At 33.8% G+C, this 27672-nt stretch overlaps 1 protein-coding gene across 3 annotated transcripts in view; it reads left to right on the top strand.

Moving 5' to 3' along the window:
- YTHDC2 (YTH N6-methyladenosine RNA binding protein C2) overlaps nucleotides 1-20904 on the top strand; it is a 62392-nt gene extending 41488 nt beyond the window's left edge. For 2 of the 3 annotated variants that reach the window (XM_016224928.2, XM_087815496.1), the window contains 8 exons: nucleotides 762-967; nucleotides 1315-1510; nucleotides 5473-5582; nucleotides 6932-7224; nucleotides 11054-11225; nucleotides 16084-16287; nucleotides 17514-17696; nucleotides 18922-20904. In XM_016224928.2, the coding sequence (XP_016080414.2) occupies nucleotides 762-967; nucleotides 1315-1510; nucleotides 5473-5582; nucleotides 6932-7224; nucleotides 11054-11225; nucleotides 16084-16287; nucleotides 17514-17696; nucleotides 18922-19002 (1445 nt within the window). In that variant the 3' untranslated portion in view covers nucleotides 19003-20904. The remainder of the gene's footprint in view (nucleotides 1-761; nucleotides 968-1314; nucleotides 1511-5472; nucleotides 5583-6931; nucleotides 7225-11053; nucleotides 11226-16083; nucleotides 16288-17513; nucleotides 17697-18921) is intronic. The other variant, XM_087815495.1, reaches the window with a different exon arrangement.
- Nucleotides 20905-27672: the final 6768 nt, after the last annotated feature.

Genomic DNA, 27672 nt, shown 5'->3' on the forward strand with positions numbered 1-27672 from the left:
CAATTTAGATGTTACAGTTGTTATATTTTATCACTATGAATTGACAATTATTTAGCTCTATGAAATAGAAATTATAAAAATTTAAGTAGATTGATATGAATGCTGGCCTTCATATTTTGGAACATAGAACAAGTAATCACTTGAAGGCACTTCGATTTTTTTTTTTTTTAAAGAGATTCCCATGTTTGCTATTTTATTTTAGAATTACTAATTTCTTTTTTTGAGTAGCATAGTACGTTGGAGAAATAGTCAGAAGAAAAGCACCAGAGCCTCGATTTACAGATTAGCTGAAGTGCCAAAGTAATATAAGGAATGAACCAGACGAGTTAGAGTTGTGTTAAATATGGGGAAATAAGAAGGACTTTAGAAATTTAAGCAAGAATACTCTACTTTACTCGACTACCTCCAGTATCTATTATAATCAAAAAGTTATTAATACTTGTCAGAGGAATGGTTTAGGTTTTCAGCCATGATTTTAGTGTGTTTCAGATAGCAGCTTATGAAGAACTTGACTGCAAGAATGAGTAATTTTTAAAAAATTCCTAAGTCCTCAGTGAATCTTCTACTTTCTTTAGCCTGAGCAAACCTAAACTTTCTTAGAACATTGATTCTGTATTTTAAACTAGGTTTTATTATTTATTGTGGAATTTAAATATCATTAAACTTATATGGGTTATACAATTTTTTTTGTAAAAAACACACAAATTTAAAAGTATATTTTAACCAGTAGGAAAGTGAGTGTGTCTTTTTCCTCTTTCTAGGTTTTGTTAGAGCACGAGGTGGTGGTGACATTCGAGATGTTAACACAAATTCTGAGAACTGGGCTGTCGTTAAAGCTGCATTGGTGGCAGGCATGTATCCTAATTTAGTCCATGTGGACAGAGAGAATTTAGTATTGACAGGGCCAAAGGAGAAAAAAGTACGGTTTCATCCCACTTCAGTTCTCAGTCAGCCTCAATATAAAAAGGTAAAACATTTTTAATGCTCTTAGACCTTGAGGTGAAACTAATCTAATTTAGATAGTTGAAAAATCAATGAAAAATGTTCCAAATACTGACCTGCTTTAAGAAATTAATTAGTTATGTATGTATAATTCAGCACTGGAACAAAATTTTGATTGAATCTTAGAGGTGGAAGAGTTAATGTGTTAAGTAATGAGGACTTTTGTACAAACTACATGAGCAATGACTTGTTTTAATTTTTGCTTGGGTATACATTACCTGTTTCATTGAGGGACTTTTTACAGTTTAAAAGTATTGCCAGTAAATTAGAAGATAAACACAGTTAACAATTTTAAATTTATTTTCCTAATAGATTCCTCCAGCCAATGGTCAAGCTGCAGCAATTCAGGCACTGCCTACAGATTGGTTAATTTATGATGAAATGACCAGAGCCCATAGAATAGCTAACATTAGATGTTGTTCAGCAGTGACACCCGTCACTGTATTGGTATTCTGTGGACCAGCTAGGTTGGCAAGTAATGCTCTTCAGGAATCTTCATCCTTTCGAGGTAAATGTATTATGAAGGAAATAAAAATCTTTTTGAAATGATTTTTTTTTCTTTTTAATAAACCAAACAAATTTTGAAATTACAAAAACTTATTAGTAGCAGCTCCCTTTTGATATATTAAGACAAATTGGAAAATACTAAAGCATACCACTGTTCTTTAAATTAATTTTTAAAATAACTTGATTTGTGTATTTTTGATTAATCTTGCTGATGGGAAGTTTGTTTTTCTCTTCCACTGAATTTAAATGATAGTTTAACATAAATAAAAGGTATTTGTTTAAAGGGAATAATAATAATAGTTACCCATAATCTTATTACCCTTATGTAAACATTTAAAAATATTATATATTTTTCTCTATATATACATATTTTAAATTATTTTACTCATACTGTTATTTTATATTCTGATGTTTTCATTGTATAGAATATAAAGACATATAAAATATTTTATATTAATGACTGCAAAATATTCCATCATTAAAGTAGCATAATGCATTTAAAATGTTTCTTTGCAGTTAGACATCTTGATTGTTTCTAATTTTTTTGCTATTTGGTGATTCAGCAAATATGTATTGGGCAACTATATGTCAGGTATTGTAGCAGGTATTGAGGATGTAAGAGAAAACAAGATAGACAAGGTGTTTCTGTCGTTAGGATTCTACATGGTTGTTGATGGTAGATGGGCAGCAAAAAAATAAGTAGTCTGTATAGTACTATGTATGAAATAAAGAGGGCTGCCTTAGGGGTGGCCTATTTTATTTTTTAAAATATATCTTTTATAATTGATTTCAGAGAGAGGAAGGGAGGGGGGAGAGAAATAAAACATCAGTGATGAGAAAGTCATTGATCGGTTGCCTCCTGCACACCCTCTACTGGAGGTCAAGCTTTTAAAACTGGGGCATGTGCCCTGATTCACAATTGAACCTCAGTCTCCTGGGTCATAGGTTGATGCTCAACCACTGAGCCATGCTGGCTGGGTGTGGTAGCCTACTTTAGAAAGAAACCCTGGACAGCTTTCTCTGAGGAGATTTGATTTAAGCTGAGACCTAAAATATGAGAAGAAGCCAGCCATGTGTAGATACATAAATAAGTTGGCAAGGACCAAGATTCTGCACTAAGAAATGATCTGCGAATTGACAGAAAGGTTATGTGATTAGAAACAACGATCAAAGAGAGTAGAGTGGGATAAGGTTTGAGTATTGATGTTTTTCTTAATTTGAACTACAGTATCATGATTTTAAAGCTATTGGCCTTTTTTCTGTCATATTAATACCTTTTCTTTTTTAGTTTTATGTATTTTGAGTTCTGTGGTTTTTTTTGTTCGTTTGTTTTTAATCCTCTCCCGAGGACATGCTTAGAGAGTAAGGAAGGGAGAGAGTGAGAGAGAGAAACATCAATGTGAGAGGGAAACATTAATCGGTTGCTTTCCGTATGTTCCCCAATCAGGAATCGAACCCACAACCCAGGTATGTGCCATGACCAGGAAACAAACTGTCAACCTTTTGGTGCACAGGACCATGCTCAACCAGCTGAGCTGCTTTGGCTGGACAAGTTTTGTGTTTTGATTACTGTAGATTCAAATTGAGTAATCTTTTCCTATACTGCTCACTTCAATGCTGAAAGTTTCATTCTTCCATGGACCTGATAAGTATTCTGGTTTGTTTGTTTTTCTTTTTTCTTTTTCTATAATTTGATTTTTTAAAATTGTTGACAGTATTACAGATGTCTCCCATTTTCTCCCTTTTTGCCCCCTCCACCCAATTCCTGTCCCACCCCAGGCCTTCCGTCCCCATACTGTTGTCACGGGTATGTGTCACGGGTTATGCATATATGCATATATGTTCTTTGGTTAATCTCTTCCCCTCCTCACTGAGAGCTATTATTGTGTTCCATGCATCCATACCTTTGGACCTATTTTTTTGTCAGTATAGTTTGTTCATTAGATTCCACATATAAGTGAGATCATGTGATATTTATCTTTCTCTAACTGGCTTACTTTGATTAGCATAGTAGTCTCCAGGTATAATTTGATTTTTAAGGTAATTTTTTCAACCACGTTGAGTTGACTCTAAAGTGTAGATCTAATGTTTTTCCAAGTGCTTTCCCCTAACCTGCACCAAATAATCCTTATGTATCCTCTTATAGAAAGCTTACATTGATTTTATATTACATTTAGCATTTTAAAACTTGCTGTATATGCTATTCCTTTAAATTTCTGCCTTTATATTGTAACATCTTATTCAATAGTTTTGTCTTTTAATGGGCTCTAACATCTGGTAGTGGAGGATCTACCTGTTACCCTTTGCTGCTTTTCTGCTATTAAGCTATTCTTTGATAATCTTACCTATTTTTTATGAATATTGGAGTAGTCATCTTCTTGTAACTATTTGCACCCAAAAATTCTTTTGTGATTTTTAATTTAGTGTTTGCTTCCAGCAAATTTAATACATTCTTCTATTTAGCCATACCTTCTATTAAATTTAGCAAATTTTTTGGGGTAACTTTATAGAAGTTGGATATATTTCTTAAGATGATTCTTAAGATATTTTGTTGCTGTTTTTGAGTTACTATGGTGAATAGGTTCTCTTTCTCATATTCCTATTGATCTTGCTTAATATTAATAGGAACACTACTGCTGACAGTATATTTTATTTCCTCTTTTGCTTTACTAAGCTCTTGTTAATCCTTTAGATTCTCTATTTCTTAAATTATATTACCTTCAGGTGGTAATATTTTAATGTTACCAAAATTTATATTTTCATGATTTTGGAAAACCATGTTAATGATCCATTTTGTCTTTTTGAATTTTAAAGGTTACCATTGATTATAATGTAAATTTTTGTTTTAATAAATTATTTTATTTATTAAGTTAAGAAAGAATTCTGTTTTTCATGTTTTAAAAATATGTTTAATTTATTAAATAGCTTTTGAGCATTTGTTCATTTAATCAGAATTTGTTTTGCTTATTAATGTGGTGTATATGTTTTTTATGGCACTACCATCATACTGTTCCAAGGATAAATCTTTCTTGGACTTAGGATAATTTATTGTAATGCTAAATATTTTGTTAGCACTTATTAAAAGTGTTATATTTTATGTTCATTAGTGAGACTGACCTATATAGAGTTTGTGTAGTGTGTGCATGTGCACATTTAATGATCTCTAGGTTTTAGGTTTTATCAAATTTCAGGGTTAGGTTTATATTTCTTTCATTAAAGGAACTGGCCATTATATGATTTCTTGAAAGTTTGAGGGACTTGGTGTTCTGAATTTCGTAGTGGTTGTTCTTTAAGGACATCTCGAGTTTCTTCCTTAAATAGTCTGAGTTTTTCTATTTCTTACTCATTCAGTTTTAGTAATTACTTGTTCTTTCAATTTGTTCTGTAGAAAAAATAAATTTCTTTGAAGGTTTCAAGTTTATTCTATAATTATGCATACTATATCTTTTTAGCTTAAAACAGTTTATATCCATTTTTATAATTTTATTTTCAGTTCTGATTTTGTAGTTAGATTTGTGCTTTTTTCTCCCTTTATTAAATTTACCAGAGAATTGCCTATTAGGCTTTCAGGAACTGGATTATAGTTTTAACTATTAATAACATTTTGTCTTACCTAATATTTCAATTTTTTGCTTACTATTTTTAGTGCTTTTATTCCTTTTTGTTCTTAGTTTTCTTTTTCATCTAGTTATTATTTAAATAGTTTCAATTTTTTAATGTCTTTTTTGTTTTGTTGCCTTGTGATTAGAGATTGTAGTCTTTACAATTCTTTTCCTCCCCTCCTTTTAAATATTGAGATTTAAATTGTCACCTGTGGGGTTTAGAGAACTCCTCATGCAAATTGTTAGTATATCAGGAGGATTTCTGTAAATATGGAGTGTCTATCTATATTTACTTACTCTTTTTTGCTCATATAAGATGGTAAAAGTTAAAAATTTTTTCTTTCAATATTTATTTGAACAGCGGATGGTATTCCTAATGACAGTAGTGATAGTGAAATGGAAGATAGAACTACTGCTAATTTGGCAGCTTTGAAACTTGATGAGTGGCTCAGTTTCAAACTAGAGCCTGAGGTAAGTTGTTTTCTAGTTGTGTGATAAATTTCAGTCCCTCAGTTAGTGTTACTTGATAAACAATGTATTGAAAATTATATTAGTATTGGGTTCTTAGCATTAGAGAATGCAGCTTGTTTTTCAGTTTTCATAGGGCCCTCAGATATTCTCTGTTGTATTGAGGTTTATTCTAACAGAGGATTTGAAAATCTTAGGTGTGGGTTAATATATATGCATGGTAACATTTTGAGTATTTCTGTGTATATAAGAAAATATTGAGTATTGGGTACCCAAGAGCTCCCTTTATTTTGTGTAACTATTTCTAAGAGAAAGATATGAGTTCATTCTGTTTTCTCTTTTCACATATCTCTGAATTGGGAAAGAGGAATGTTTCTTTTCTAATTAAAAAATTTTCTTGACAAAGCCTTCCCTTAATTTTATCTACACTTTTAAAGGTCATGTTATATGCTTTTGTTTGTTTTGTTTTGGCAGCTAATCTGTGAATAGTCAACACTGGCTAGATTTACTTTTTTACCATTCATTCATTCATTCATTCATTCACTCACTCACTCACTCACTCACCACTTCAACCCACTGTAGTCCACCAGCCTGTCTCCTCCTGTCCCACTTGCTGAGACCAACATTGACCTCCATGTTGTCAAAGCAAGCCTGCTGTCTTTGACAAATCTGACCATTTTTGGCACTATTGTCCATATACCCTTCTTTTTGTAATTCTCTCTTTCCCATTTTTCCTCCTCACCCTCTCCCAGTTTCTTTGTCACCAGTTACTGTGACATTAATCTTTCCTGATTCTTCTTCTTTCTAGAGAGGTCATTTCTTCTTAGGCTCTTTAACTGACTCTTGTGTATGTTTTTGTGCCTTGTATATTAGATGTTCTCTAGCACTCCGTGTTTTGCTCTTTTCACTGTCTTTGCACAATCTCTAGAGACTTTACATGTAGATTTAGTAACTATTTTTGCATTGATGACTACCAAGTCTATATTTAGCTTAGGCCTTTCTCTGGACCTGTGAATCCAGCTGCCTTTTGGACATCATTATTTGGATGTTCCACAGGCACTAAATAAAATGAATGGAACTAAATGTATTTTTGTTTGTTTACCCTGCTGTTGTTTTTCCATATTAATCACACTCTACCACATATTGTCTCTCTCATTAAACTGTTTTGATTTTGTGCTTCAAATATGGTAAATAAGAAATTTTATTTTATTTATGCAATAAAAATAGTGAAATTAGTAGTAAATTTATATGAAATGTAAAGCTTGTTCTTTGGAAACATTTGCAGACCTTAACTAATAAACAAATAGGTGTCTTACAAGTATATTTGAACTGAGGAAACTATTTTATTATAGGCTGCCAGTTTATTGCTGCAGCTCAGACAGAAGTGGCACAGCTTATTTTTACGTCGAATGAGAGCTCCATCTAAACCGTGGTCTCAAGTTGATGAAGCTACCATTAGAGCAATTATAGCTGCTTTAAGCACTGAAGAACAGTCTGCAGGTTTACAACAACCATCTGGGATTGGCCAAAGGCCAAGGCCTATGTCTTCAGAAGAACTTCCTTTGGCATCATCTTGGAGGTCAAATAATAGTAGGAAAACTTCAGCAGATACTGAATTTTCTGATGATTCTACTACTGCAGAAAGGTAAATTAATAACTTGAAACGAGACCTTTTTTCCAGGAAAAGAAGTTATTTATCAGTGAATTATGTGCTTTATAATATTTAGAAATTACATCCTTATAATGTAAGACACACAAAAAGGTCACAATAAAATGGGAAGAGATTTTTTTCTTTTAAAACATAATTCTTATAAGTATTAAGATAATATGGAGGATTTTAGGCTACTGGTATGTGAGTTATTTAATAAGAATTTTTTTTTTGTGAGGAAAAACTCAAAATGTTTAATTTCAAGAATTCACAAGTTTAGGGTCTGTTAAAAAGATAGCAACATTTTTTATTATACATTTTAGTTAATATATGTCAGGTGACATCTTTCCTAGGTATCCTACAGCAAGAAGTATTGACTATAGCCATTTAAAAGAACAATCTCTACCCACAAGTATTACTGATATCAATATTGCTGACTAGTATTCCTATAGAAAAATCATCCATTCAGTCATTCAATAAGTGACACATTGAATGCCTGTTGTTCTTGGTGTGAGAGATATAGCAGTGTATAAAACAGAAAAGATCTCTTCCTTCAGAGAATTTACATTTTATTGAGGAGAGGCATATAATAAGTAAGTAAATAAATTTATTGTTGTGACAAAATTTGTTTCAATTTAACCAAATTCTTTTATTCTTTCTGCCATTTACCAATTAGATGTGATATTTTTATTTATTATATGATTGTCAATAATAAGAAAGCTCTTATTGAATTATTTATCCAAAAATGTATTATGATATAATATAATATGATAGTGGTTATAATGAATGATTGGCCATGGATTCAGAAATATTTCTTGTAAACACATTTAGTAGAATCAAATATAAATTTCTTTTAATCAGAAAAAGATTTTTACCTTGTTGATAACAAAGACAGCATTTTTCCTGTGATGCTAGTTTTGGCAATATTGGTAGAAAGTCTCTGTAGTAAGAATATGATTTCACTAGTAAAAAACTGAAAATAGAAACAATGGAAACAAAAGATTTGTGATACTGTTTTTCAATGATCAGATGGGGATTTTGATACCTTTTGATCATATTTTGCATATCTCAGTGAAGCCTAAAGGTTTTATTAGTTCATTCTTCAGTGAAAGAGGAATAATACATAGTGGTTTCCAGGTTCTTCAGATATGAAATTTTAGAAACAGTTCAGCCAGTTGCCAAGAAAACTACATAATGTGTGCACCTTGACCTTTCTCATGTAGACCTTCCTAAACAAAAGGAGAATAGTAAAAAACAATTTTCTTACTTAGACCCCCCGAGTTTTTGAGAAGATTGTTCTGAAAGCTGACTTGAACAATGAACATTTAGAATGTGAAAATACATTTCCATAGAAATTTTTATGTGGTCTTGTTATTCCTACGCCTGTCTATAAAAACCTGTTAGATTCATAGAGACTGTGTGTGTGTTATGTGTGTGCTTATATTCACATGCAAACATGCGTGCACACACATTTTTCAGAAAAGAGCTTCCTTTTTCCTTTATAAAAGAATACATACTCATTTGATAAAATTTGGAAATACAGAGGGAAATCAGCATTATAAAGTGTATTATTAGTTATACTTAGAAACTGGTTGTCTCATAAATTCATTTTTCTCCCCTTGTGATACCAGGATCAAGCATTTTCATTTCCTTATAAGTTGCAGCCTGACATTTTTCATTCTCTTACCTGTTGAACAACAGTATATAGAATTTTACCTACTTTTAGACTTTTGGTAGAATTAATGGATGATGCCTAGATTTGACGTATCTTGGTGAGGAATAGAATGAGGACTCGTAGGAAGATATCTATCTATCATCTATTTATTTATTTATTTTTAAATATATCTTTATTGATTTCAGAGAGAGGAAAGGAGAGGAAGAGAGGGAGATAGAAACATCAATGATGAGAGAATCATTGAACAACTGCCTCCTGCACGCCCCCAACTGGGGATCAAGCCCACAACCTGGGCATGTGCCCTGACCGGGAATCGAACCCCGATCACCTGGATCCCAGGTTGATGCTCAACTGCTGAGCCGTGCCTGGTCGGGTAGGAAGATTTAGTTTTGAAGAGAGAAGGCATAATCTTTGTGGGATTACTTCTTAGAGAAAAGGTTTTTGTAGTTAAGAGTTTTCACTCTAGGGTGGCAAGGTATAGATCAGATAATTTAAAAAATAAAAGCATACTATTTTTGTCAGTGAATTTCATTTATATTTAATATAACAAAAATACCCTTTGATAAATACAAAAACAGTCACTTATTCTATTTTGGCTTATATTTTCTTTTTGTTAAAATCCTCAACCGAGGATATGCTTTTTTGATTTTTTTAGAGAGGGGAAGGAGGGGAGAGAGAGTCAGAGAGAGAGAGAAACATCAGTGTGAGAGAGAACATTTATTAGTTGCCTTCCATACGCACCCTGACCGGGGATGATTGAATCTGTAACCTAGGTACCAGGAATCGAACCCTTTCAGTATATGGGACAATGCTCCAACCAACTGAGCACACTGGCCAGGGCTGCTTATATTTTCAATTAAACTCTCTTCAACTCTTATTTGAAGCTTTGTACATTCTACACCTCAACCTTAAAATATTCTCCATCCTATAAAATCTTTACCTACATAATCAAAATCCAATTATCAGTCCCAATAAAATGATCATTTCCCCAATTCTCTATAGATTTATTTGAATTAACATCCAGGGAGGGTTTATGTATTGTATTAGGGTGTTGTGTTTCTTGAGTCTCTTGTGATGTAGAGAAGTTCCTCTGTTGACTTTTTTGAAGAAACTAGGTCAGTGGTATTGTGAGATGCACATCAGGTCCTTGAATAACATCACTTCATTCAGAGTGTTTCATGATAACGTTGATGAGATGCTATAGTAACTTAACTCTTGTTTATGTCAATTAGCCTATGGTAAAATTGGTTTCATTATACATCATTTTGCTTAAAGTCACAGAACCTGTTGATGATGCTAAGTACTTACTGTACCACATTCTGGCTTTGCGTCTTTATTTGTTCTTGGCATTACTTATTGCTATACCCTAAGTATTTCATGTAAACTGATAGTTAGCTCTCAGAGCTTGATTATATCCAGTGTTTGGGCAAGAATATTTTATGGGTGGTACTCTCAACTTTATATTGCACGACTTTAGGAAGTATACTCGTTTTTCTTCTTTAATGTCTGGTTGTTCCACAAAGACATACTTTTTAAGCTCAGATAAATTAAGAGACTTGCCCAGGATCACATACCTAGTTAGATGTAAATTTAGTACTATCCTAGATATCTTCTTTCCTGACTCTAGTCCAGTATTATTTCTACTTTACCTTACTGTAATTTTTAGTATGCTTTTAAAATCTATTTACTTGGCTCTAAGATATTCTATGAAGGTGGAAGGGAAGTGGAGTGGGTGATATTTTCATAAGGGCCATTGGCTTAGATGTAGTTAAATAATTTTATAATGTTTAAAAGACATTAAATGTTAATATAAAATATAATAGTTAAAGCCCTCTCCTATATCATCATAAAAGAGGTTAGGAATTTTGTAAGGGAAATAATAGTTGAATAATTGTTAATATTAAGTAAAAGACTTTTGTAGATTGTTTTAAATGTATTTTTGCCTATTTGTTTTTGTAAAGTGTACCCTAATAGTCCAACTGTTTCTTAACTCCCAAATGTAACAGAAGAATGAAATTCCCTTTTTAAAAATGTTCTTATCAACTATAATGTCCTTAAAACTTTGGTTTGAAATGGCATCTGCTTTTTATTATGAACTTATATATAACTTACATATAATGAGTTGTCTTTGCTTCTTCCTTCTCACTCAAGAGTATTGATGAAATCTCCATCTCCAGCACTACACCCACCTCAGAAGTACAAAGATAGAGGAATTTTACATCCGAAACGAAGCACCGATGACCGATCAGATCAGGCTTCTGCGAAATCTACAGAAGATTACCCAAGTCCTTGTGCTAGCCCTTCTCCTCCATCCTCAGGAAAGGTAGAGCATCTAGACATCTGTGTAGCAAGGAACACATTTGTAGCATATCTAATATTACATATTTAGACAAAATTATAAATCAATTATTTTTGATCACTAATTGTGGGCTCTGTTCTAGGTATATATATTGAAGCTGGCAAACTTGAGACACCTTGAGTAAATTTTTGGAGTTCTTTTTTCTTGCCAGTTTTTTCTAGTTATTATCATCTTGATGTGTTTTAAAACTAACAGATCATTCACTGATGGCATGTAGCTAGGCAGTTCATTATTTCCTTTCTATATCTTTAGAACTTTTTTTTGTTGTTTAAACAAATAACAAGAAGATTATCTTTTATTTTTTGGTTATAATTTCAGAATTAAAAATGATGTTTTTTCCAATTGTTAATTGATTTTATCAATTTAATGGATATACTATAAAACAAGACAGGATGGGGTTAGGAAGATAGGAAATTTTGATAGGGAATTGAGAACTATGTATCTTTTTTAAAAATTTATAATATGAAAGATTTCTAATGTTTAGAATATATTTACTTTTACTTTCCTGTGTTGTTAGTACATGAGTAAGTATTTGATTAGGATTATTTGCTGTACTGTATGTTGTGCTCTGCTCTGTGAAAATGTCTGCTGAATCACGCTTGTTAAATAAGAGGGAAAGAAATATTTTTTGGATTAACATTCTTAGGTTTAGGGTTTTTTATTTTTACATACCTTTATTAAGGTATAATTTATACACAATAAAATTTAACAGTTTGAACTGTACAATTCAGTGAATTTTGAGAAATATATACAATAATGTAACTATGCCACAGTCATGTACAGAACATCCCCATCACTCCTGGCTCCTGGCAGCCACTGAACTCTCTGTCCCTAGAGTTTTGCCTTTTCTGGAATTTTCTGTAAATGGAATCATGTATGTTGCTTTTTGTGACTGGCTTATTTCACTTTTGAAATTCATTCATATTTTTTAGTGTATTATGAGAGTTCCATTGTTCCATATTCCTGACAATACTTGATATTATTAGCCTTTTTAATTTCAGATATCCCATTGTAGTTTTAATTTTAGCTTGCATTTCCCAACGACTAATGATGTTGAGCATCTTTTCATATTCCTGTTTGCCATTCCTACATCTTCTTTGGTACAATATCTGTTCAAATTTTTGTTCAACTCTTTTGGGCTGTTTATTGTTTTTTTTGTTTGTCTTTTTACTAAGTAGTAAGAGGTTTTGAAAATATATTCTGGATACAAGTCTTAATTAGGTATGTTCTGCAAATTTTTTCTAACAGTCTGTGCTTGCATTTTTTTTCCTTAAGTGTCTTTTGAAGAGAAACTGTTTTTAATTTTGATGAAGTCCATTTGATCTATTTCTTTTCTATTTTGTTTCCATCTATTTTTCTATTATGGTTCATGTTTTTTGTGTTCTGAGAAATCTCTCTCTGACTCAAGATTACAAAGATTTTCTCCTACATTTTCTTTTAGAGGTTTTATACTTGGAACTCTGACATTTAGCTATGTGATCTATTTTGAGTTACTTTTGATTTATAGGATGGGATAGGTCAAGGATCAACTTTTTGGTGTTTGCTTATACAATTCTTCCAGTACCATATTCTGAAAGGATTTTTCTTTTTCCATTGAATTATCTTGGCACCATTCTCGTAAATCAATTGACCATAAATATGTGGTCTACTTATTGGACTCTATTTTGTTTCATTGATCTGCATACCTCTCTTTTGCCAGTGCTACAGTGACTTGATTATAGTAGCTTTATAGTAAATCTTGAAATCAGTTAATATCTTTTCTCCAACTCTTTTCTTCTTTTTCAAGATTGTTTTGGCTATTTTAGGTTCTTTATTCTTTCATATAAACTTCAGAAAAAGCTTGTTAGTTTCTACAGAAAATATTTTTTGGTATTTGAGAGGAATTGCATTGAATCTATAGATCAACTTGAAAAAAATTGACAACAATTTTTAGTCTTCTAATCCATAAGCATGGTATATATCTGCATTTATTTAGAAATTCTTTAATTTTTCTTAACAGTGTTTTGTAAATTCAGAGTTCAGATATTACACATTTTTTTGTTAAATTCATCCCTAAGTATTTTATAGTTTTGATGCTGTTTTTTAAAATTTTAATTTTTAGTTGTTCATTGTTAGCATAAAGGAATATGTTATATTTTTGTATATTTACCATGTATCCTGTGATCTTACTTCACTTACTTCTATTTATGTATTTTCTCAGGATTTCCTACTCAGATAATCATGCCATTTGTTAATAAATGTTTTCTACCTTTTTTCTTTCTCATGTAGATGCTGATTATTTCTTTTCTTGCCTTTATCTTTTTGGCTAAAACTTCCAGTAACGTTTAATAAAGTGTTGGGAGCAGACATCTTTGCCTTGACCTAAGAGGGAAATAAAGCGATTAAATTTTTCACCATTTAGAATGATGTAACTGTGGGATTTTACCTTTTGGATCTAGTTTGCTGAGAGGGTTTATTATGAATAAGCATTGAATTATGTTCAGTGTTTTCTTAAAAAATCTATTGAAATGATAACATAATTCTTTTTTTTGGTCCGTTTTTATAATGGACTTCATTGATTGATTGTCTAATGTTTATACCTCATTGGTCATGGTGTATTATATTTTTAAAATTTTGCTGTATTTAATTTTGTTCAATCAAAAAATTTGTTAAATGAGGGATTTGTTAAATGATCTTTGTTCATAAGGGATCTTTGTAGTTCTTTTTTCTTGTATTTTCTTTCTATGGTTTTAGTGAGAGGGTAATGCTGGCCTCATAAAGTTAGTAGAGAAGTATCCCTTCCAGTTCAATATTTTAGAAGGAATGTGTAGATTTGGCATTATTTCTAACTTAAGCATTTGATAGAATTCACTAGTGAAGCCATTTTTAGTTTTCCCTAGTGTATTGCAAATCAATATTATGCCATTTTTCATATAGTTTGAGGACTGTGCAACAGGGTACTTTTATTTTACCCTCCAGTTAATTGTGTTATTGGTTTTATCTATTTTATTCCTACATATGTTATAAATGCCACACTGTATTATTTTTTACTTACATATCCAATTATCTTTTGCCAAAATACAGAAAAATATTTTTTATATATGCTAAATATTCACTATTTTCTGTACTCTTTATTCTTTGGTGTTGATACGAATTTCTATCTTGGATCATATACTTCTGCCCAAAAACCTTTGTGTAACATTTCTTCTGGTACAGACCTGCTGGAATTGAATTCTTTAAGCTTTTGTCTGGAAGGTCTTTTTCACTTTTATTTTTATAAGATATTTGCATTGTGTATTTAATTCTAGATTGTCAGTGGTTTTCTTTCATTGCTCTAAAGATGCCATGTCATTATCTTCTGATTTACATAGTTTCTGATGGGAAGTTTACTATCATTATCTTTGTTTCTCTGTATATAATGTGTCTTTTTTTCTTCTAGCTGTTGTTTTTTTTAATCCTCATTGGAGGATATTTTTATTGATTTTAGAGACAGAGGAAGGGAGAGAGAGAGAGAAACATTGATGTGAGAGAGAACCATCAATCGTTTGCCTCCCATATGTGCCCCAACTGGGGACGGAACCCACAACCTAGGTATGTGCCCTGACCAGGAATCAAACCAGCAATTTTTTGTTGTATAGGATGACATTCAACCAACTGAGCCACCTGGCTGGGCTCTCTAGCTTAGTTCACTGATATTTTTATTTGTAGTGTCTAATCTACTATGCATTCTTTCTAGTGTATTTTCACTTCAAATACTGTAAATTCATCTCTAGAGCACCCTTTGGGTCTTTAAAAAATACCTTCCATTTCTCCTCTCATCATGTTCCTATTTCCTTTGCTTTCTTGAACATAATGAGCATATTTATCATAACTGACTTAACATTCTTGTCTCCTAATTGCATCACTTCAATCTGTTCCTGTTGATTAATTTATTTTCCAGTTATGGATCCTATTCTTCTGTTTCTTTGCATTCCTCATAATTTTGTTTGGCTTCTAGATTTTTGTTGTATTATTTTAAATAGTGTTAGCCTTCTGGTACACAGTTAAGTTAGTGGCAGTCAGCTTAAGATTTGCTTTTAAGCAATGCTAGGGTGGGTCCAGAGCAGTTTTTATCTGGTAGTAATTTAGTTCCAATACTAAGGTGTCATATTTCTGTGGCTAATGACCTGTGTATTACAAATTCTTTCCATTCTGGCCGAGGATCGTATGAAATATTCCCAACCATACATGAGAGCACTCAGAATTGTTTGGTGTACTGCTTTCCTTTGGGTCTTTTTCTGGCCTCAGGTCATTTTTTCTCACTTGTGTTCAGGTTAGTACTTAACAAAAACTGTGGGAAACCCTCTGCAGTTCCCCAGTAGCTCACTTTTTGTGCAACTTTCTGCTGTCTCGTTTACTGCCATGCAAATATTAACTACCTTGGTCTATCTCTGCAGTTCAGCAAGACCACTGGTTTCTGTTTGTTTCCTTTCCTTGCACTGTTGCCTGAAAACTGAATCCAGGCAATAAGCTGGAGCAATATGTGTTTTGCTTCCAGACTTTGAAGTTTATTAAAGTATTTTCTGAAAGTACATTTGGAGTATAAGTCAAAGTTGGCAATCCAGGATCCTTTCTTGATATGGGATTTTGAGTGCTCTGAAACTGAGTACTTGGTTTTGGTTCTTTAACTTCATTTTGATTGAGCCTTGTGTAGGTTTTCAGGAGTGAATGACAGAGCTATTTGCATTTGTTGAATATTTGGTAAAATATTGTGGTTTATATGTTCATGAAGATGTTATTTAATGGAGCCTATTGATTCCGAAAGGTCAAATTACCTTTCAAGAATTTATGCATTCTTTTATAGGGGTCAAAATCTCCTTCACCAAGACCAAACATGCCTATTCGATACTTCATAATGAAGAGTAGCAATTTGAGAAACCTTGAAATTTCTCAACAGAAGGGTATTTGGTCTACAACCCCTAGTAATGAGCGGAAGCTAAATCGAGCCTTTTGGGAAAGCAGCATGGTTTACTTGGTATTTTCTGTTCAAGGATCTGGACATTTCCAGGTGAGCCATCCTGAAATAGTAAGGGTTCTTCTGCTGCAGGTTAGATCATAGAGATAAAAACAAACAACAGATGAAGTACTGCTGTTTGAGACAACATGGATGGATCTTGAGAATATCATTAAGCGAAATAAGTCAGACAGAAAAAAATCAAGAAACATGATTATTTTATTATTCTTTTAAAAGAGATCCACCGCAAAGTAGCTAATTCTGGCCCAGGATCTTCTTCTTAGATCCATAAGAAGTTGTACTTATATTGTCCCAACCTTTTTTTTTTCTTTAAACGGAGTTTCCCCTCAAATAATTACTAAGGTCATTCTAGCATTTCCATCAGGCTACACATAGGAAGTCTCTCTTTGTGTTCATAGTGATATTTCTTTTGATATTTTTTTAGACCCTACATCATTTTGTAGAGGCATTCCTTCAATTAAATAAATATATACTGAAAATTTGGCCATATACACTGGAGAGGACACAAAGATTTGAAAGAGGGGTTCTAGCCTTAGGAACTATAAAAACAAACAACAAAAACCCCTGACTTTGGATTGCAAGAATTCATTTTGTTAGTCTTAGAATGAGAAATATATTGCACCTCCTCAAGGGAGTGATAAATAAGGATCCCTTTGTGTTTGCCTTATCTTACCAGAGCCACTCCAGATAAACAATTTCTGCTTCTGAAGACAGCGTAGATTTACCATTTCTCGAGTAGATTAAAAGTAATGAGAATCTTGACTTTTTGGTAAAATGTTTATTTAAATAGGTCAAGGAAGTTAGTATTGACAATCAAGAAACTGAATGTGTGTCTTAACTCATCTTGATGTATATCTAAATTTGCAAAGTAATGAATTTAGTATTTAATATTCTAATTTTTGGAAATAAAAACTTAGAGGTTAGAGTGTATCCATTTATCATGGAATAAATGTGGGCTTAGAACTATTGAAACATTATTTAGAAAATATCATATCTGAAATTATATTGAAAGGCTGGATTGTCTTTCCTATAAAATTTGCTAATATATCTTTTTATAAAAAACACTTAAGTAGCTTTTTAAAAATTTATTGTTGAAAGTATTACAGATGCCCCCTTTTTTTGTTAGCTATATATTATTTTTATATTATATTTTTACCTTAAAATAAAAATGAAAAACCTCTGAGTTTTCTCAGATAAAATAAATTCAGACATTTTAATATCATCCTCACTTTCACCCTTCTGCCTCATTTTACCCACAGGGGTTTTCTAGGATGTCATCTGAGATAGGAAAGGAGAAGAGCCAGGACTGGGGCTCAGCTGGACTAGGAGGAGTATTTAAGGTGGAGTGGATACGAAAAGAAAGTCTTCCCTTTCAGTTTGCACACCATTTACTCAATCCTTGGAATGATAACAAGAAAGTCCAGATAAGCAGAGATGGGCAGGTATACAATGGCATTCAATATTTCCTTCTACTTTTCTTTTTATTTTGTTTTGCTGTTAGTGTTTTGTTTGAGGAGCCAATGTAAGAATATATATCGTATTTTCCACATGCACATGGTGGGAGATAGTGGTTCAGATTTCTAAAGGAGCTAGTAAAAACCTACTTGAAAATGTCTCTTACAGAGCTCATTGCTTTTTTAACAATTTGTAAATTTGACTTCTTTCTGTCATTGTATATATAAAATATTCAGTGGAGGCTCCTATTATCTTTCTAAGGGTGATAAAAACAGTGTAATTATGAAGTACTGTAATTTTACTACAAGTCTAAGGATAACAACAGCCTCTGACTCCTTTATAGCTTTAACCAGTTACATAATGTAAAAAATAACCTTTTTATATTTTTGTGGCTTGTTCTATTTCTATTATGTTTTGCTTTGTCTTCATGATGCTGCTGACATGCATTTTAGACTAGTTAGGGTAATGGGAATTAACATATATATGGACTATTGTACTAGCAGCTTATATGAAGTAATTTAATTTAATGTATATAATGAATTATTAGCCCAATTTTATGTAGGATAAAAAAGACTCAGAGAAATTAGTCTTGCCTAAGGTCACACAGCTAATAATTTATTTGAACCAGTGTGACTTGCTTCAGATTACCATATGAAGAGTGTTTGGATTCTTTTTAAAGCACATCTTGTCACAAGAGGACTGTAGTTGACATTCTTTTCAGTTGTATAAGAATATTTTAATTTTTATCCTAAATAGTGATTTTGAAATAAATCTAATACCTAAGATAAGACTATTATATAGTTACCTGAGATAGTTTCTTGAAGAAAAACCCCCAAAACATCTAATATGCTAGGTTTTACAGTAAACCTTATAAAGTTCAAGCTGGGTGCTTTTGCTAAATATTCATTAGAAACAAAATTCATTATTTCCAGATACAAAAAAATTCCAGCAGAACTCCATGGAAATCTCTTACCAAGTTGTCACAGGTAGTTACGATATTTGCAGGTTAACTACAGTCTTAAAATCTGGAAGTCAAGTTCATAAATCTTAAAGCAAAGAATTAGAGCAATGCATACCATATACATTTAGCATATGCTGCTAGAAAAATAAATTTAAAGTGGTTTTCTTACATTTTTATCAGTGTAGGTATTGGTGATTTAAAAAATTCAATCTAGTTATTTTAATGTTTATTCTGACTTTTGATTTATCTAGGAACTAGAACCTCAGATTGGGGAACAGTTGCTACAGTTATGGGAACGCCTTCCATCAGGAGAAAAAACCACAGCTGATTGACTGATACTCAGGTTATACCGTTCTTGACTTTGAGTACTGGCAGTATTTGTGATCATTAAGAATATCTTTCAGATTACTTATCTTTTTTTTTTTTTAAACCTTTCTAGAACACTTAGCTACAGAAGAATATCATGCCTATTTATAAACACTGAATGCACTGACTTCAAAAACTTAGATGGGTTGTGTGTTATGAATGGGCTTTTTGGTTTAGAGTATTGCTTTAGATCCACTATCTTCATATAAAACAGAAAAGGATAATATTAATAGTGATCATACATAATGATTATGTAATGTTTATTAATTGTATGTTTTTAATTGAATAAAAGTTTCATTTGACACAACAGCAGTTATTTTAAATGTACTTAATTTGAAGTTGAATATTTTATTTGTTTAAGACACTGAATTATAATTCTTATTGATTTTTTTTAATGCAAAGTAAGTTGTTTGCTTTTTTTTTCATTTAAATTTTTTATTGTTGACACTCTTGCAGTTGTCCCCCATTTAAGTTGTTTACTTTGAAGAAAGGCCTGAATATATCAATACATCTGAGCACCATTTTAGAAGAGTCAGCTCTTAAGATTTATGATTAAAGAACAAACAAGGAAACAAAGCAAACAACCAAATTAAAAAATGTTTCTTTTTAAAATAGTGTGTGCTGATTAAGGACTATTTATTCTGCTATTTTTAGCCTAAGATTAAGAAAAAAAGGAGGGATGTTCTTTTTCTACAGTTATGAAATGCAGTAAGTCTGAAGGAAGGCTGTGTTCCTCCCTGATTGTGACCAGATCTGATTCAGTGCTTAGTGTTCTTCCTGGTTCTGCCTCTTTGAACCTGATGTGTACCATACCCCTTTCTTCCTCCCATGTTACAACAGTCACACATCTCTATATGAGCATAGTGATTATGACCTTTTTGTTTTGTCTAGGGAAACTTGATTTAGACAAGTTAAAATTTAAATTATACAAGTTAAAAAAAAAAGTTTAACAATTAGTGATAGTTTGCTAGTGAAGCCCACAAGCATCACAATTCCAAATGCCTTCTATTTGCTTTCCAGTACTTTTTATCTTGCTTATGTTTTTGGATATGATTTTTTTTGCACTTAATGTTTTAATAAAAGGGGGTGGTGGTGGTAATTTTTGTAAAACTGTGTTAGTGCCAACTACTTCTTTGCCATTTCAGGATTATTTGGTTTGAACTCTTTACCACCACTGTCGATAAAGTTTCCTAAGAGGCTTTTCAAAGGGAAATAAAGATACAGGTAAAAAAGGAAGAAATGTCTTGGTTACTGAGCTCTAAATAGAACAGGTTTGATAGCACTTCTCAGGATACATTTGGGTCATTGCTATATAGCAAAAAACCAACATGAAATTAATTTAAGGACAAGAAGAACTTCAAGTCATCAGCTTCTGTATTTGAGAACAAAGAAGTGAAAAATTATAGGTCAACATAAAATCTTGAGAACCCTTCTACTTTCTCTGGGAAAGCATTATATGTTGGTACATTAGTTTAGAATGTCAGCTGTGATTTTTGCCTGTATTTGTAGTTATTTGGTTTTTAAAAATTTGTTTTATACTTTGAGACATACCTATAAAATGAGCCTATGTGAATTATGTTCCACTGTATATGTATTACAGTTCTTTTCCCATTAGAGCAACTTGTGTTTCTCTAATAATGTTTACATTTTGTTTAGGTATATATTTAGCAGTTCATGGTGTTCTAAATTTGGAAGTTAAGGACTTTAAAAAATAAACTTATTTTCATTTCTATCTGTTTTCTAATATCTAGCTTCCTATGGAAATGAGTTTGTTGATATGTAAAATGAATGTAATTTGGATGTAATTAAAATGCTGTTTTTGGAAGAGATGAACTTTAAATATATTTATTAGATGAAATTCTATTAAATTATGTATATCTTGTTTTTTCTGGTACTATATAATAGGCCTAAGGTAACAGTGATCAGCAATATCCCTTGAGATATTAATGAATTCAAGCACCTTGAAGAATATTAAATCAATATAGAGGGTGATGGTTTCATATTAGTACCTCCTCCTTGAGAAAAAACCTTATTATGATAGCGGGATAGAAAAAAATCTCAGTACGTGTTTTAATATAAAATCTTTTGAATATTAATAAAATATTCAGCCATCCACCTTCTGTACTTAGTCAGGACACTTCATTATGGTAACTTGCCATTGTATCCACTGCACAATCCAGCCTCACTCTACCAATTACAGCAAAGATAGGCATTGAGGAAAGAATAAACTTAAATGAATACTTTAGGAAAAGACAGGTTCATTTAAGAATTGTCCTCAGAGACTCATTCTTTACCATTTAAAATCTTAAGGAGTAAGTTAAATGAGCTTTACCCCTGAATCAACACGAGGGCAAAAATATTGCAACTGAACATGTAACTCACAAGTGACCACACTTCCCAGTCTGAGTGAGCCTCCCATAGTACAGATCTTCACTGTGCTCCGGGACTCTCCACAATGCTACTCTACCCAAAGGACTACACAGTGTATATGTCCAAAGCCACTGAATGTATCTTGGTCTTTCAGCCAAATATGAAATTTCCACTTGGCAGTCTAATAAAATCTCACACTCTGCATATTTAAAATAGAACTACTGCCCAGGCAGTGTAACTCAGTGATCTCCAGGAGATCGTGGTTCAATTTCCAGTCAGGGCACATGCCCAGGTTGTGGGCTGAATCCCCAGTAGGGGTCATGCAGGAGGCAGCCGATCAATGACCCTCTCTCATCATTGATGTTTCTCTCTCTCGTCCTCTCCCTTCCTCTCTCTGAAATCAGTAAAAACATATTTTAAAAAATAGAACTACTATTGTTTCCCCACAGCCTGTTCTACCAAAGCTGTCTGTCCTCTTTTTAGTTGATGCCAATTCCATTCTTTTGGTTGCTCAGGCCAGGAAACTTGGAGTCATCCTTGATGTCTTTCTTTTTCTCAGCCTCATCAGAAAATTTTCTTGGGTCTACTTTAAAATATTTGTAGACTCCAGCTGTTTTTTACCACAACTCTCATAACTGAGCCACCACCATTCTCACCTGGGTTATTTAAATAGCTTTGTAAGATGCCTTCTCTCTCTCCCTGCTGCCACCGATCTGTTTTCAACAAAGAAATTTTAAAACATTAAATGAGTTAATATTACTGTGCTGCTCAAAACCATGCAATGGCTCCGTATTTCACTCTAAAGCCAGTTATAATAGCATAAACACTTTACATGATCTGGTCCCTCATTATCTATCTGACCTCTCTTTTCGTTCTGCGTTAGCCGAATTGACCTCTTCACTATTGAATATATCAGGCATGTTTCAGCCTCAGAAACTTGTTTTCGCTGTACACTCTGCCTGGAATGCTCTTCTCAGAATACCTGTATGGCCAACTAGTTGTTACCATTAGCATAGGTTTACTGTAAAGTTTTCTTTAAAATTTATTTAACTTTTAGAATTAACATAGATCAACTTTTTAAAAGATGTACAGCTCTATGAATTTCAACACATGACAGATTTATATCTTTTACCACAATAAGGATACATTTCCATCACTCTCCCCCAAATTCTCTCATGCTCTCTATTTGTAGTTATAGCCTCATCTTGCCCCTAATCCCTGACAGCCATTGATCTGTACTCTGACATTATAGTTTTCTCCTTTTGAGAATTTCATTTAAATAGAATTATTTTTCATTCAGCATAATGCCTTTGAAATTGATGAGATTAACCAAAGAACTTATAAGCATATGTGCAATGTGCATAACACATGGACACAGACAATCATGTTTGAAGGCCTGGGGGGGTGGAGTGGGGTGGAGGGGGTCAATGAGGGTGGGGGAAGGGATATCTCAGCTGTGGAGGTCTCCCCTGAGGAGCAAGGGGCCCCAGCCCAATTTTGGGCTCCCCAGTTCAGTGCTCCAATGCCATGAAAAAGTCCCTGTAACATCTGGTTGTGAAAACCAGCAGGGATTACATCCAAGTGAGATGGAGGGCTGCTGGAGACCTAGGTGCTACTGGTCTTAAAGGGCAAACTCACTTGCTCATAAATTTACTTGCTCTGAGCTCCAGGACAGGATTAGCAGCTCAGAGTGTGCCAGGGACATGTGGGGAGGAGCTAAATTGACTAGATTCAGGGGAAGGGCTGGAGGGGCAGGCAGATCAGGGCAGCTTTCTTGGGGATGGATGTGCTAGCAGGTATCATTGTTCCTTTATTGAGCCCCTCACTCAGCTGGCCTGGCACAGGTGGGCACCAAATTTGAGCTCTCTATTAACCTGCCTAACTACGTTTGCAACACCCAAACATTCTCCACAAAAGCAGCCTGCCTCAGCTAATGTTGTGGAATTTTCTAAATTCCCAAAGGCCCACAAATCCCAAACAAGTAGCAGCTGGCCTTGATGTATCCTGTACCTTTGGCTAACCAACTCCAAGCCTGGCATAAGCTCTGACTGGTCTCAACTTGCATAGTAATTCCCATTACATAGCCCTAAGCCTGGCATAAGCAGCAGTCTTGGCTTGGAATGTATCCTCAACTAAGTAGCAACAAACCTGGCACAAGTGGCAACTGTTCTCAGCTCACATTGTGGTGCCCACCAAAGGCCCTAGCTTGACACTAGTGGAATCCAATCCCAGTTCACAGAATAACCTTACCCAAGTGTATCCAACCCCAGCACAAGTGGCAGTCAACCACAGATCACTTCGTAACTCCTACCAGACAGTGCCAAGCCAGGCACAAGCAGTGGCTGACCTTAACATGCACCAGAGCCCCTCCCATGAGGCTCCAGAACCAACACATCTGGTAGTGGGCTTCAGACCACACCAGAGTACCACCCAGTCAGCTCCACAAATGACAAAAGGGTGGACTTGGCTGGCACGAGAGCTCTGCTAAGGTGACTCCCAATGCCCAGGGTCAGCCCCAGCATAACAGCTCATCTACTGTAGTCATGGCCAGCCCTCACAGCCTGAGGATCAATCCCATCCACTGATATGCCAACAGCAATCAAAGCTCAACAACTCACAAAAGGGACACCCCTAGAGCACCCAGCTCAGGTGACCAGGGAGACTGCATCAGTGGGCCCCACTGGACACCTACTACATAAGGCCACACTGCCAAGACCAGGAGATGTAGCAAATCTGCCTAACACATAGAAACAAACACAGAGAGTCAGCCAATATGAGGAGATAAACATGTCCCAAATGAAAGAACGGGACAAAACTCCAGAAATGGAGACAGTCCAGTTGCAGAGTCCAAAACACTGATTATAAGGATGCCCAATTAACTTAAAGAAAGAATAGGTGGACTCAGTGGGAACTTCAGCAAAGAGATAGGAATCATAAAAAAGGAGAAAAAAAAGTCAGAAATGAATACAATAATTGAAATGAAAAATACAGAGGGAATCAACAGTAGGTTAGGTGAATAGGAAGTCAGATCAGCGATTTGGAAGATCGGGTAGCAGAAAATACCCAATTGGAACAGTAAAAAGAATCCAAAAAAAGAAGATAGTTTAAGGGACCTTTGATACAATATCAAGTGTACCAACATTCACATCATAGGGGTACCAGAAAGAGAAGAGAGAGACAGAGCAAGGAATTGAGAACCTATTTGAAGAAATGACTGAAATCTACCCTCTCCTGGCAAAGGAAATAGACACATAAGTCTAGGAAGTACAGAGAGTCCCAAAGATGAACCCAAAGAGGCCCTCACCAAGACACATCATAATTAAAATGCCAAAGGTTAAAGACAATGAGAAAACCTTAAAAGCAGCAAAAGAAAAGGAGTGAATAGACATTGACAAGCTTATTTCAAAATTCTTATGGAAATGCAAAGTATCTAGAATAGGCAAAACAACCCCGAAAAATAACTTTGGATAGCTCACACTATCTGATTTCAAGACTTACAAAGCTGTAGTACACCAAACAGCTTAGAATTGGCGTAAAGATAGACAAATAGATCAATGGAACATAATGAGTCCATAATTAAACCCAACATGGACAACTGATTTTTTATTTTAACAAGGGCACAAAAGCAATGTAATGTGGTGAAGAAAGTATAGCCTGTTCAAATGGTGATGGAAATATTGTCTATCCATATACACAATAATGAATTTAGATCCATACCTCACATAATATATAAAAATTAATTCCTAATGGATTAGAGACTTAAATGTAAGAACTTAAAACTATAGAACTTCCAGGAGAAAATCTTTCTTGGTTTATGCAGAGATTTCTTAGATTCACTATCTCTAAAAGAACAAAAGGATATGTTTGGTTTCATCAAAATGTAAATCTTCTGTTCTTCAAAAGAACAGAATGAAAACACAGCACAGACAGGAAGAAAATATTTGAAAGGCATGTATTTAATAAAGAACTTGAATCAGAATACTTAAAAAATTCTTAAAACTCTACAATAAGGAAAAAAACAACCCAATTAAAATTGAAGCCATTTAAACAGATACTTCACCAAAGAAGATACACAGGGCCCTAGCCGGTTTGGCTCAGTTGATAGAGGATTGGCCCACTGAAGGGTCCCCAGTTCGATTCTGGCCAAGGGCACTTCGCTTGCAGGCTCTGGCAAGGTACATGCAGGAGGAAATCAATTGATATGTCTCTCTCACATCGATGTTTCTGTCTCTCTTCCACTCTCTCTGAAAAGCAATGGAAAAAATATCCTTGGGTGAGGACTTAAAAAGATACACAGAAGACAAGCACATGAAAAGATGCTCAACACTATTGGTTATTAGAAAAATGCAAGTTAAAACCACAATGAAATACCACTATGCATCTATTAGAATGGCTAAAATGAAAAAGACTGACCATGCTAAGTGCTGACAAGGATGTGGAGGAACTGGATTTCTCACACACTCCTGGTAGGAATGTAAAATGATACAACCACTTTAGAAAATAGTTTGGCCTTTTATTTTTATTTTGTTACTTTATTGTTTATACTATTACAGATATCCCCTCCCCCTTTTTGACTCCCTCCTCCCCCCCCTTTTCTCTGGCCATCACCACACAGTTGTCTGTGTCCACGGTTCTTTGGCTAATCCCTTCACCTTCTTTCATGCAGTCCCCACTCCCCCATCCTCTCTGACAGCTGTTTGGCCTTTTAAAAAAAGTTACACATATGCTTACCACATTCCACTCCTAGGTATCAACATAGTTTTTTTCTCCCTGCTTTGCATATTTTCATTATAGTAATCATGCTGTTTTATCACTGTTTTCATGTCAGACTCCTTCTGCTCTGTGTACAGACTATACATTCCTTGGAGGTTTGGGATCGTTAAATTTTATATGCTGAGTATCTTGCACAGTGCCTTGTAGGCATTTAATAAATATTTGTTTAAGAAATCACTAAGCACTGCTGGGTGTGGCTCAGCGGTTGAGCATCAACCTAGGATCCAGGTGATTGGGGTTCAATTCCTGGTCAGGGCACATGCCGGGTTGTAGGCTCGATCCCCAGTTGGGGGCGTGCAGGAGGCAGCTGATCAATGACTGTCTCATCATTGATGTTTCTCTCTCTCTCTCTCTCTCTCTCTCTCTCTCTCTCTCTCTCTCTCTCTCCCTATCCTTTCCTCTCTCTGAAATCAATAAAGATATATTTTAAAAAAATCACTAAGAGCAATGAAGAAAATAATGAGAAAAATTAATTATTGAATATGAATTTTGCCATTCTTTTTATATAGTATAGTATATTTTATTCTATTTATTTTCACTTAAAATTATATGATAATGTTTCTTCCATGTTATTGCGGACTTCTGATTTATGGTAATGGCTATATACTAATACATTTCATTTATTATAATGAAAATCATAATTTTTTTTTAATTTCTCTATTGTGAATAGTATCATTGCAAACATTGCTTATTTTAAATAATTTCATTAGGACAGATACCCGGGAGTGGTATTTCTAGATAAAAGGGTATGAACAATTGTACTACATTATTTTAAAATATACTTACGTACAAGTGGAGTATATAGTTTCTTAAACAGAATGAGTTGGGTATGGAAAGATATTGGCTATACCTGGGTACATTTTTTTAAAATTTATTTTTAAATCAGGGAAATGATCTTTTCAAAATTTGAGCCTATTCTGTTTGGGTTTGAAAAAAACAAAACACCTCTTTTCAGTACTGGTGGTGTTTTTCTCTTTCATGTGGCAATAATTTTTTAAAAACAATCCTACACTTAACAATTTTTCCCCCTAAGAACATGTTTAATCCACTCATTTTATCCTGGTGAAAGAAGGGTGCCTATAAGTCTGGACTGTGCTGCTATAATGTGCTGTCAACACTTTATCTTTAGAGAAGATGTGACTTCTGGAAATTTAAATTAGTTTTTGGTCTTTTGCTTTAGGTAAAAGTGCTAATAAGTAAATGATAAAATATGTTGCATTGAAGAGAGTTATCATTTTGGTCACCCCTAAGAATTTGATGTGTATATAAATAAAAAACTTTGGTGTTACTTAATTGTAAGTAACATATTCTGACTTAAGCAGTAAAGAAAGGGATTTATTGGAAGGATGTCAAACAGTTAACAGAATTGATGGGATTGAACCAGATATGAAAATAGGGAAGTAGGTAGATGGAATTAGAGCCAAGGAAAGGTCAGGCCAGGACCTGACCCCCGGCTTTGTTACCACTGGACACTGTCAATGTTAGATTCTCAC

Source organism: Miniopterus natalensis, chromosome 3 (assembly GCF_054644295.1).
Source record: "Miniopterus natalensis isolate mMinNat1 chromosome 3, mMinNat1.hap1, whole genome shotgun sequence".
Classification (NCBI taxonomy): domain Eukaryota; kingdom Metazoa; phylum Chordata; class Mammalia; order Chiroptera; family Miniopteridae; genus Miniopterus; species Miniopterus natalensis.